The 13,092-nt window shown below is 39.4% G+C and overlaps 1 protein-coding gene across 1 annotated transcript; it reads left to right on the forward strand.

Annotated features, from left to right (window-relative positions):
- The first annotated feature begins 338 nt into the window (after nt 1-338).
- ostf1 (osteoclast stimulating factor 1) lies at nt 339-10,104 on the forward strand. The gene is made up of 10 exons (XM_004547113.5): nt 339-509; nt 3,720-3,766; nt 6,842-6,892; nt 7,176-7,239; nt 7,384-7,437; nt 7,679-7,786; nt 8,040-8,089; nt 8,359-8,437; nt 9,095-9,193; nt 9,518-10,104. The coding sequence occupies exons 1-10, from the start codon at nt 476-478 to the stop codon at nt 9,574-9,576; spliced, it is 645 nt and encodes a 214-aa protein (XP_004547170.1). The 5' UTR covers nt 339-475; the 3' UTR covers nt 9,577-10,104.
- The last annotated feature ends 2,988 nt before the right edge of the window (nt 10,105-13,092 follow it).

The raw sequence follows: 13,092 nt of genomic DNA on the forward strand, positions 1-13,092 counted from the left end.
AACATTTGTTTTGTTTTTTATTCATGTTGTTTTCTCTTCTTTAATCATTTATAACATTTTATACTGATATGTTCGTACTCAAATATTTATTTGCAAAAAAAAATGTTTCAAAGTGTTACAACTTAAATCTAAACATGTACAGTTATGAAATAACAATAAAAAAAACAAAAATGAATTTTAAGAAAATGTAAATATATTTATACTTAATATATAGTCTATCATTATAATCTATAATATAATCTATAATTTGTTTGTTGTGAAATGTTGAAAACTTGGAAAAAAAACGCTGCATTACATCCAAAAGGCAATCGATTGAGCGAGCCACAGGTTGGCGCATGCGCTGAATAACTTTTCCGCGTACTGAGCCGAACTTCCTCATTGAGCGTGCTAACAGCAGAGAACTCGACAGTCTTGCGACGATTGTGACTGAAACAGCACAGCGCGTTTCTTTTCGCTTTATCCGCCAGCCTCACAAATGTCGAAGCCTCCTCCCAAACCAGCCAAGCCAGGTAAGACCAAAACTACGAGGACATGTTGTTTAAACTTAACCTAAACTTGTGACGTGTTTATACGAGGACAACGCACCTTGTTGGCGTTAAACAGTTAATGGGCGGGCGCTCAACACTCCTCCACGGGCTCGGTTGATTTCTGTTGTTTGTCTGTGAAACCTTGTTTGGCTAATAGAAAGACAGGTCTTAAACTTTAATTGGAAGCCGTGTCGCTTTATCGCTAGCCCTGCCAGGACCGCGTTGGAGTTATTGAAAGCGCTTTCTGGCCATTCAATACACTGACGGGGCCATCCAGCTCTTACCAGCAGGCCTCTGTCACTTCCCTATTTCCATCACTCATGCAAAGAGAGCACCGCGAGTCAGTGGCTTTGGGTGAATAGGTGATAAGTCTGCGTGGTCAGTGACATCAGCTCTACTTCCTCCTTGCTCGGATTATTCTGGTAACCTCTTCCCAAACCTTACTTACCAACGTTAGAGCACGTCATAGCGTTTGCATTTACCTACGCACTGTGTCAGTGCAACAGGTGTACACAAGCAGCCTGTGTAGGAAGGAGAGGCGATATTCAGCTTAATAGGTATCCTTTGTTCAAAGCAATTACACAGATCTCCTGGTGCATATGTTTGAGGCTAAAAGTGAAACTGTGACTTCTCCCTCAATAAACTTGTAATGCTGTGGCAAGTGTTTTTTGAATTTCTATTTACTAAATAAAGTGTAAAATTTCATCGATCATGGTTGTAAGTACAGCATATGTGCACCTGTGATGAAATTTTAAGGCAGCGTGATGAGAGGGAGGCAGAAAATTGTACTTTAATGTGATAAAAAACAACTTTTGATTTATTGTTGTAATCATTTTTGAGCATTTCATTCGTGCCCATGCTGCACTCTACTGCGCTGGTCTACCCATATTGAAATTGGGTGACTATTAATGTTTCTATGATTTGTAAAACTTTGGGATGTACAGAAAAACATTTAAATGTCCACAATGTCAAATCAAAGCTTTCTAAAGGAAAAAGTCAATTTCTTTACATCTTCTAGCCCAGGGCTGCCCAATCCCAGTCCTCGAGAGCTACTATCCTGCAGCTTTTAGATGCATCCCTACTCCAACACAGCTGAATCAAATGGTTTGATTACCTCTTCAGCATGCCATCATGTTTGGCAAAGGCCTGATAACAAGCCATTCATTTGATTCGGGTGTGTGGGAACAAGGATGCATCTAAAAGCTGCAGGACGGTAGCTCTCGAGGACCGGGATTGGGCACCCCTGTTCTAGCCAATGGTTTCTGCAGTAGTGTTGGCTAATTGCACCTAGTACACTGTTCTCATCTTATGAATTAAATGTGGATGCAGGTAAATGCAGATGTTTGGGAGAAAAAAAAATCTCCATCTCACAGATGGGGAGAGAAGCATAAAATAACCTTCCTCGTGTGTGAAGTTAAAGGTGTTTATGTCTACAAACATGCTGACACAGCAAACACAGGCGCATCTCTTTACCCGCATGAAACACAATCTTTTGCGCTCCTCACAGTCCTTGACGAATCAGTGTGACCATGTGTGACCAAATAGCACCCCGAGGTATGCGTTCAGCTTGAACAAGAGCTAGCATGTTTTCTTTGGTTCTTTTGGTTGGTTGTTTTTTGCACCCACTTAGCCACATTTTTACAAGAAGGTTATGATTCTGTTTTTAAGGTATGTGCAGTTTAACAGAGGCAGCCCTGTGCAAACTCTGGTTTAGCAGATTAGAAGTTTAGATTACGTTGTTAAACTGAGCACTGAACATGACTGAGGGATCACATAACCACCATGCTTTTTCAGAAGAGATGCTGCAATAAAGTAAAATGTACAAAAAAAACACACAACTGGAATTCATTAAAAAGCTCACACAGTAATAGATGAAACATATACTGTCATTGCTTTGCTCATGTTAAGGCACAAATTTTCTTCTTTGTTTATTCATTAGATTTCTTTTTATCTTATTGTGTGCCCAGGGTTTAAAATGTAGCAAGAATTTAATTGAGCCAGCACAGGCCCTCAGTATGGGTCTGCAAAGCAGACGTGCTTACTGTGTTTGAACAGAGCTGGACTTGTGCGGCAGCTCAGCCCCCATCAATCTGAGACACCGAGGCAGTGTGTTCACTAAACAGAAATCCTGAGTAACAGCACAGGCAGAGGGGATTTACAGAGTCCAGCGGTTAGGCCTGTGAAGTAAAGAGATCAGGAACGATGGACTCTAACTGGCCTTTGCATTTAAACATAAGACAGTGAATCAGTCACCTTGTGTTTAGTTGTGGTGAACACCTTTAACATATAACTGTTAGACAGTTGACACTGTGATAATCTTTCAAGTTAAAGCTGAAAGGATTGATAAAATAACCAAATAAAGGCATGATTGAAGATATCAGATATGCACCAATAGTGGGGCGGACGCATATTTTTTTTCACTGGGTTTATTATTTAAAGCATATTATTAACATCTGTCTCCAATTTAAAACAAAAAACGGGTGTGTCAAAATTTTAAAAGGAAGTCCAAATTACGCTTATCTACCAGTCGATGCAAATCACAGGAAATTCTTTAACTTTGCAGGAGAGCATATTTATCCTGGTTTTGTTAACCAAAACAGGGTCGCTATTTGAGGGCTGAGTGTAACCAGCTCAGTAGTCTGTTTGGTAAACTTTGTGTCTATATTGTAAACAACACAGCAGACTATATGTAACCTTACGTTAATGCCCAGAAACGGGCAGTTGGTTGAAATATAAAATGTTTATATCAAGTATTTAAATACGTTTTGAAAGCTTGACCATGGCTGTTCAAGCTTTTGATGTAGTTTAGCAGTTGACTAAAGCCACAGCATAGTAGCAACTCAGCAGCAGAGCTCAACCTCAAGTTTGAGCTACCAGTGGCCCCGAGTGCAGCTACACACAACAACCACTCACACTGTTGATGCTGTTTTTTGTGCCTGTTGTACGTGTTGAAATGTCTTTTTGTTTACATAATAGATAACATCTCACCTTTGATTTGTGCACTTGAGAAAAGAGAGTAGTTTACCACATTAGAAGCTGCCTTCTGCACGCACTCACCTGTATACTCACTGGACTGAAACTAGCTGGGTGTTCTGCGGGGCTTAACCAGGAGTGGTTTCACCTCACTTTTGTTTGTCACAGAGTGCGCACACATATTGTGTCTAACATCTAGTCTGTTTTTGTCTTCACTAGGCCAAGTCAAGGTTTTCAGAGCTTTGTTCACCTTCGACCCACGGACAGTAAGAGTTTTTTCTTTGTTGAGATTAATTCTTTTTCTTTTTACTTTCATAACTTTATTCTGATCATCAATTAATCTTAGCGTTTCTCACAAGGTTAGGATGCTAGGGATGGGGTAATGCCTGAACTGTGTTTCAGCTGGAAATATACGACATAACCAGAGAATCCTTTTAACCCTATGCCATAACCTGATATGCACCTCCCAGGAAGTGTAACTACACTTTGAGTAAACGCAGCCTGCAATGACTTTGAATGGTGTGGAAGGCTGTGGTGTAGGGTTAAGAGTAGTTTCCAGTTAGTTCGTAAGAGGCAGCTAGAAGATGGTGATGATGACAAGGCAGGGGAATCAAAACAAAGTCCCAAAATCGGAATATTTGATCATAAAATCTTAATTATACTTAAATATTAGAAGATTTTATTTATACTAATATATCAATACACTCCTCCACTGGTCCTGTCTAGGCTGTCGGCCAAAACAATATTAACAGTACTTCAAACCAGTGGCTCTGGTGGGTGGGCATCAGGAAGGGCCAGTCACATTTCAGTAGGGAGTACCATCCCACCACTCTGCACGCTTCCTGCAGCTCAGAGCAGGTGTCTTGAGCAGAAGGACTGCTGTTTCAAGCTGTAATTCATGATGATGTAGGTGGATTGTATCAATCTCTGTGATAAGATCTCACTGGGGAAGTGGTTAACTGATATCAAGCATCACCACAATGGTAACCTAGACAGGAAGGTAGCAAGTACGTGAAGCTAAATTCGGGAAGGGTGGGGCCAGCTTGTTAGCAATGACTGAACTTTCAAAGTAAGAGTGAAGGAATGACTCACTGGTAAATTAGCATCAGAAGGTGTCATTTTTTTCAGACTTACTAAGAAAAAATTAATAACCTACTAAACATACTATAAAAGGTAATTCTGTTCATGTGGGCATAGCTACGTCCACACGAACAGAACTGAATCAGCTCTTTGGGATTTCCTTAAATGAATGATTGCACATGCATTGAGTAGGGGTGCAACGATACACAAAATTCACGGTTCGGTTCGGTTCGATACTTTGGTGTCACGGTTCGATATTTTTTCGATACAAAAAAAATGTTCATGCCTTTTTAATTTGTCATTTATTAAAATTATAAATATATATTTTAACTCAAAAGTACAGTTTTTAAATTTAACCCTAACCCTTGTGCGTGTTTTTTATTTTGACAGCGAATGCGCACCTGCGGACCACTTATGTGCAGCCCTGGTTATTTAGCTCGTCATATTGCAGCCACAGAAATTCTTTTGTCCATGAAACCATAAAGCTGCACTTTCTTTTTGCCTTATAGTCTGATTTGTCATAACTTCTCCGTTTTGTGGTAAGCTTTTCTTTGGCTGTCACTTCTTCACCCTGACCTGTCTTATTTGGCTCAGCAGAACTAAAATATATATCTGTCTGTGAAGGTTCTCAGTCATCCAGGTCATCGTAGTCAAATATAAATCCTGCTGCTTTTACACACGCACTCACATAAGCTCAGCGATTCTCTGCGCGATCAACCTCTCACATGTTTAAGCTGCGGGAGATTTCACTTGTCATGTTTGCATAGTAAGCTAACGATTAATAAGACGATGTCAGAGGAATTGGTGCGCAAATTATCATCACTCACAGATCAGTGCTGTCATTGCAAAGTGAAAGCAAAAAAACAAGCGCAAATTCAAACGCGATTTCAATATGTCACATATTGACAGTGGCTCACCGATGCCAATGACATAATTACCCAGCTACATTTCCGAAAGAATGCAAAAGCATTGACATATATTTTTCCTTCCTACAATAGCCCGACTGGAAAAAATCGCTAGCCCCGGGACGTTGGGCTAGCGATATTGCAAGCCCTGTATCTGATTGAGGAATCACTCATCTTTGGAAAAGAGTTTATTACAGAGAAATGTCTCTTTCCAAAATAAAAGCTATACTATCCGCTTCTTCTGGGCTATATTCTCAGCAGCATAAGGAGAATCATGTGCTAACAGCTGTCTAAATGACTCGGCTTAAGTTAGTAGCATGCTTGTTGTTTTTGAATTTGCACTAGGATGATGTCGGCGTAAATGTGCAGTCATATTCGTTGTGTTCCCACTAGTGCTTTCAGGTTAATCTCGTTGAAATGACCTTAACACCACAACACGGCAAATCTCCATTAACGAGCTACCGCCGATCGCCCCGTGCATGGGGCTAGACGGCCAACACGTTAACGAGCTAACTGCGCTAACACACTAGTTCCCACCCATGTAATTGAGCATTGCATGGCACATCCAACATACTGTTTTACTTTAGTCCATGACTCGCTTACCTTCAGGGTCATACGTTACATGAAAACCAAAATAATTCCAAACGCCAGATCTGAATGAGGGTGGGGGAGGTCCATGTTGTAAGGGGAGCTTAACTTCTGTCTCGCTAGCTTGCCCTGCGCTCTTCCTTCTGACGATGCTGTCTGTGTTGAGCGCTCAGTGAATCTGCGTTCGACTACTCCGCCTAGGCTGCACTGTCGACCCTAGGCGGAGTAGTCGAACGCAGATTCACTGAGCGCTCAACACAGACAGCATCGTCAGAAGGAAAGTTGATAAAATAAATTACAAATGTTGTATTGTTCGATACATATGCGTACCGAACCGAAAGCACTTTATCGAACGGTTCAATATCGATACGAATATCGTTGCACTCCTAGCATTGAGATACCAAACCTTTCCTCCAAGTAAGCGCTATACATGGGAAACACTTTGGCAGAAGTCGTCTAAACCACCGAATTGCAAACTGAGTTACCAGTTGCTTTCATGTTTTTCATGTGTTGGTCTAGATTTGGTTGCAGAAAAAAAGGGGGAGGCTGCTTAAAATACAACACAAATCTGACATTAGTGTTGAGGTCAGAAAAGTGTGAATGCCACATCCTGGGTCACTGATGGTTATAAATGGCCTGTACTTGTATAGAGCTTTACTTAGTCCCTAAGAACCCCAAAGGCTTCACACTACATTCAGTCATTCACCCATTCACACACACATTCACACACCGGTTATCAACTTGTAACAGTGTCTTTTTATTTTCTAGCCAGATGAGTTATATTTCGAAGAAGGAGACATCTTGTACATCTCTGACACAGTAAGTGGAAACCCTAGAAGCTACATCATGTAACAGCCATCTTTTATTCCACGGTTTTGTTTCCCATCGAGTTTTAATTTAACTTAAGTTTTTCTTCCTCTTTCTGTGGAATCATAATCTTGCTTTCTCTGCATTTTTTGCCTTCCTTTTGTGTTATTATTTTTCCATTTTTACACCTCCCCCCACTTCAGTGTTGTATTGAAGCAGATTAATTTATTGCTTCATTTAGTTATTAGTTTATTTTGGTCTTTTCTTTCTTAACAAATACTTCTCTATTACTCAGAGTGACACTAACTGGTGGAAAGGGACATGTAGAGGAAGAACAGGATTAATTCCAAGTAACTATGGTGAGTACACATCTCAATTTCACAGTTAAATAGCAGATATATTAATGAGTACAGTACTATGCGGTGTAGCTCGTACAAAAACGATAGTTCTGTCCCTTAAGTTAATTTTCCATAATGCACTGATGCCCTTGTTTTGTTTTTCAGTGGCTGAGCAGGCAGAGTCTATCGACAATCCGATGCATGAGGCAGCCAAACGAGGTAGATGGCAATATTTCTACTAGTCTTTATTTGTTGCTCTTAATTCTTGGTTGAGGTGTGGCTGCATTTAGATACAGGAGGGTTTTTTTTAATCCTAAGACAGTTCTCTTTTGTCTGTCTGTGTGACTGTTATGACAGTGTTTCTGTTCCTGCTGAAAACCTGTACCACTGTTTACATTATTAGTAAAGTTCTCCATTTGACTCTGTGTGTTCGTTGCGTACATACTGGTTATTTAAACAGGCAATCTGAGCTGGCTGAGAGAATGTTTGGACAATAAAGTTGGAATAAACGGGCTGGATAAGGCTGGAAACACTGCCCTCTACTGGGGATGCCATGGGGGACATAAAGGTAAGAGTAAAGTAGTTTTTTGATGTCAGAGATTATGGATCAGCTACTTATTACATTTCAGAAATCTTAAATGTTGACAGACGCGCGCGCGCGCACACACACACACACACACACACACACACACAGGGAGCTCTGTTTCCAATGAAAAGTTAAGTACAAGAAAATAGGAACTTGTTCTTTGCCCTCCATTGTTTCTCCATTACTGTTAGGTAACATTTAACATGAAATCTCTTCTCTTGTATTTCTGTACCAGATGTGGTGGAGCTTTTGCTCACCCAGCCCAATGTGGAGCTCAACCAGCAGGTGAGGCAGGTTTAAAGTCACATTCAGAAATCAGAATTCAGAAGATTTGGAAGGAATGTCAACAGTTTAACGTGTGTAAGGAAACTGATGTTATTCAACACCCAGTTTATCATGCTAGGAAAAACAGAGAAGAAACTGTTGTGGACAAAAAATTGATCAACAAAAAGTTCAGTGTGATGATGTCATGATTTCATAAACCTTGTGTGGTTTGGGTGAAAGTAGATCCTTGTCAGGGTGTTTGCCAGTAACAATCATGTTTTGTGTTTCAGAATAAACTCGGAGATACCCCACTGCACGCTGCCTCCTGGAAGGGTTACTCTGACATAGTGGAAATGCTGCTTAACAAGAGTGAGTATCCATCCATGTTGCTTTTTTGTGTTTAAAAGAATACATTGGTCAGCAGGGTCATCTTTGCTGTTTTGCTAGAAACTCTGCAGGGATGGACGGAAAGAAATCTCCTGAAATATTTTATGAAACTCTGAGATGGGAGCGTGTGGCTTCAGTTTGAGTAGACAATAAGTGACTGTGATCCACACATTAAAACAAAGTTTTTCATGAAAACAGGTTTCATCTTTATCAGTTTTCATTGGCTGTTGTATGTACTATGTACAAATTACACGTAAAGAAAAAAAATGCTGCCAGACATTAAAATATACATAGGTAGTTTAAGACAAGGAAACTGCCGTCAAAGTACTGACATTATAGAAACATAACTAAAATTACACATCCTGTTGGGCTGATTTAAAAAAAAAAAAAAAAAAAAAAAAAAAGTAGATCTTGCCACTTGAGGGTATTATTGAAGAAAAAGCCTGCATTTCCTGTTAAATCTACCCCGAGGATCTGGATTACTCATACTCATAATTCTTCAGTTTGTATAACAAATAACGTCTTTTTAATCCAAGCAAAGGTGGGTGGCAAGATAGGCTTTCAAGTTAAAAGAAAAATTCTAGCTGCAGACCAGTCTGGATGTCAGGTGAAAATTTATGTTACTTATGTTTGTTTCAGATGCGAGAATAGACATCAGGAATAATGAGAACAAGTTGGCTGTGGACATGGCCACGAATGCCCAGTGTGCGTCACTTATCAAAAGGAGGCAGGGAGGCCGTAAGTAAAGCTGCTGTTACGGAGCAGCCACACAGCATTACCCACACACACTCACACAATCTCACATTCACACAGTCCCAGAAACTCTCTCTGCTCAGTTAGTGTAAGTTCAGCACCTACCACAAGAGTCACTTGTTGTAGTTACTGAGCTGATCACAGGAAAACTGAACTATATATATATATATAATATTATTATTATTTCTCCCCCCCCCCCATTCGTCAGTTGAGGAAAGACATGAAGTGTACAGAGATGATGCAGTTACACATAATATGTAAAAATAGTGCAGTATGTTTGTCATTAACTATCCATTTCCTGTGTTGCAGAAACCACCCGCATACACAGCAATGCTGAAGAGTATTTGGACGATGAGGACTCTGACTGAGCTGGCCCCATTAAACCATTACCTCTGTCTTCCATTGGGTTTGGGGCTCGTGATCCTTGCAGAGTCTTATTACAGGACCTAAAGTGGAATTGCTGTGTAACTGTAACTTCATTTTAGTTCAGTTATTTTGTTCAAACACCTCACTCCTCTGCCCTCAGCCTCACTTCAGTGCGAGTCTCTGAGCTTTGAATTAGTGTGTTTTACAGTTGGCCTGCTTTTTCTACCCCGAGTGGATTTCCACACGTGGGGGATTTGTCTTGGAGGATCGATTGTGCACTGTGGGCTGAAGGGCAGAGTATATGTAGTAGCAGAAAAGGGACCAAAACTCTTAGAAACACATTCCAAACATACAGCTTATGTTTAACCTATTAAAGTGCCAATGCAGATTAAACATTGATCTGGTGTGTTTCTACTTAAGTTTTTCAAGCTCCACTTAAATTGCTGAACTACAAACATGAGCAGAAGGAATTGGAAACACATTACCACAACTACAAACCTTTATGTACATTAGGAAGACTATTAAACATGTATTTAGCTCCAACATTTCCCCCCTAATAGATTTCCCCACATATATTCTCAACACTTAAATTATGCATGCAACCGATGTGCATAAATGGGCTTAATGTGGCCGGAGTATGTGTAAGCATCTCATCTAGCAGTAAACTCACTTGTTGAACTCTATACTGCTTGTGTTTTTATAACATTTCCACCGCTGTTAAGAGCCTGCTTTCAGCTCACTGTAATTAAAAATAATATTCCTCATGTAAACTAAACATTACTCTGAACTCTTTCAAGCTTTTGATTTCCATCTTGTGAGCATATTTCTGGTTTTATTGCTGCTTTCCAACAGATTGAGGGGGAAAAGTGCCTTAAATGTAAATTCGTGCGAGTGTTTGCGGTTGTTTTTCTCTTCTTCAGTGTGAACATGTTTGTCTTCAGAGGTTATGAATTTCTTAAGAGGACTGTTCAGGATTTCTGTCTGCTCTTTCTTCAATCTCAAATAAAGATTTTTTTTTTTAACTTATAATGTACACTGAATGGATATTTTTGAAAGAAAATAGAGAAATGTGCCTTGACAGAAGCAGTGCAGTGGGATTATGTACTTACTGACCACTTTATTGGGTACACTTGTTCAGCTTTAACACAGGTATCAAATCCTTCAGTCACACGGCAGCAACTCTGCATGTAGACACGGTCTGCATTCACACTGAGCATCACAACGGGGAAGAAACTTTGAATGTGGCTCAATCATGCAGTTCGGAAAAGTGTGGGGGATAATTTATTAGCCTATGACCAACTGAGCATCATTTAAACACTACAGCCTGTCTAAGTATTATTATTAATAAATTGTTGAACGTTATGTGTACCTGTCTTCTGATGGTTGCTCAACACAGTATGTAGTGGAACGGGAGATTCACGTTATGGATTTGCGGCACCAGCTGTACGATATCATCATCTGAAAATGGACCAAAATCTCCGAGGGATGTTTCTGGCAACTTATGAACCACATGATGAATTAGGGCAACTCAGAAGGCAAAAGGGTGTCCAACTATGTACGGTACTAAGGCATACTCAAAGTGAGCAGTGAGTGTAATTAACTACTCATAGCCTCTCATCCAAACAAATTCCTCTCATTACTAAATGCACATGTGAAAACATGTAATAAGGTTATAAACTCTAATAATTATAATAATCCAATAAAGAACATGTTCCAAAAAGTTTCCTCAGACCAACATAAATAAATTCATAAAAGTTAAAGATTTCCTTTATTACAAAGTCGGCATGTTGATGACATTCCACAAAGGCAAAAAATACAAGAACCCAAAAATACAGCAAGTCTTTGATGAGGGATTCATGCTACATGACTGCAGGACCAGAGAAACTAAGAGGACAGGTAGAGCAGAACCAGAACATCGTGTTCTTCCTCAGTTTCCTCCTGATATAGTAAGAACTTTGTTTTTCTACATCCATTCAATGCCAAATGCAAAAATAAATAAATAAACCAAACAGTTACTGAACATGTTTCCTATACAGCAGAAGAAAGGGAAGCAACTGCTTTTATTTAATCAAGAGCTGAAAAAGAAAATTCTTTTTTTGAATGAGTTGGTTCTTTTTTGTATTCTTTTAGGACTTGATTATTCTTTGCTGGGACAACGTTTTTGCTTTTTTTTAAAGAAATGTCCTTTTTCCTTATATAAAATTATGAAACTAATTTATCTTCATTCAGCAGACAAGGAAGAGCAGATGAAAACTAGATTTTACCTAATATTTAATAAAATATTTCTGCAGCTGAGTGGTAAAAGAATGTAGTCTCTTTGAAAAAAATCTACCCAGCAGGATGTTTAGTAACACCGAGCAGCAAACAGCATGTAAATGGTGTCTCAGCAGGACTGCGCTTCACTCCTAGAACTATCAATATAAAGATGCATGCCTTGACTTCACAGTAAAAAACTGGTAATAAATACACGGCTCACTGTCAGGTAGCAAAAGATACAAATGATGCTATCTGTGGATTCCACATTATCTGTGGAAGCCATTAAAGAAGCTCTGATTGACCTCCAGAGATACAAAGAAGGTTCTTCATAGTGAACCACACACAGAGGCATACATATATGTATATATTTATAAATTAATTACACAGGTTCACACAGTCAAATAAAAAAAAAACCCAAATCATGTCCACTCTTTTCAAGAAGCTCTAGAAATTCTGCAGGATTTAAAGTAGCAGTACTTGTAAGACTTACTAAAACACACTTTTCATCTCTCTTTTTAAAGCAAGGGTGTCAAACTTATGGTCCACAGGCCAGAACCAGCCTGCCAAAGGATCCAATCAGGCTTGTTGCATAACTTTTCCAAGTGTGAAATTTGCAAAGAAGACATTAATTTTAGGTTGTCATTTTCTTTTGCACCGGTAAGCAAAACGTTCTGAATAAACAATGATGAAAGTGTTATTGTCCATCTGAATCATCATTAGTCTGAATGTGGAAAAACAACCATTTTTCTTAAAGATGTTTCAGTTTGCGCATCATCAGTTTTATAAATAGATCATTAGCAATAACCTGAATGTACTGAAACTGCTCTTCACAAAAAGAAAGGGGAACAATTAGTCAGAAGCTTCAGCGATGCAGGCGGCCCACTTGAGCTGCAAGTCACTTATGAGCAAAGATGAGTCTGATACCCTTGTTCTGAAAATGCAAAAACCACATTTCCTCATTTTCCGTGACGTTTCTGTCAGACTGCGGTTCAGGCCGTTACAGGCGACCAGTTGAGCCCATTGGTTACATAAATGGTCTACATTGTAGACTCTACAACACATAAAGCACCCTGTGTGAAGGGGAAACTAGGTTCTTAAACTTTTTTTTTTTTTTTCAAAAACACATCAGATTCGAGACCTATTTTTTTACTTTTAGAGGCATCTGTGGGCAGAACTTGTTGCTGTGTAAACATACCCAGTGGAGCATTTTACAAACTAATCTAATCTTTCAGGTATTAGAAGAAAAAAAAAAAAATCTTTTT

Source organism: Maylandia zebra, linkage group LG12 (genome assembly GCF_041146795.1).
Source record: "Maylandia zebra isolate NMK-2024a linkage group LG12, Mzebra_GT3a, whole genome shotgun sequence".
In the NCBI taxonomy this organism is placed as follows: domain Eukaryota; kingdom Metazoa; phylum Chordata; class Actinopteri; order Cichliformes; family Cichlidae; genus Maylandia; species Maylandia zebra.

Coding starts and splice junctions, on each gene's coding strand:
- ostf1 (XM_004547113.5), top strand. CDS start 476: ATGTCGAAGCCTCCTCCCAAACCAGCCAAGCCAG. Junction 3,767..6,841: donor TCACCTTCGACCCACGGACA/GTAAGAGTTTTT, acceptor TTTATTTTCTAG/CCAGATGAGTTATATTTCGA. Junction 7,438..7,678: donor GCATGAGGCAGCCAAACGAG/GTAGATGGCAAT, acceptor TTATTTAAACAG/GCAATCTGAGCTGGCTGAGA.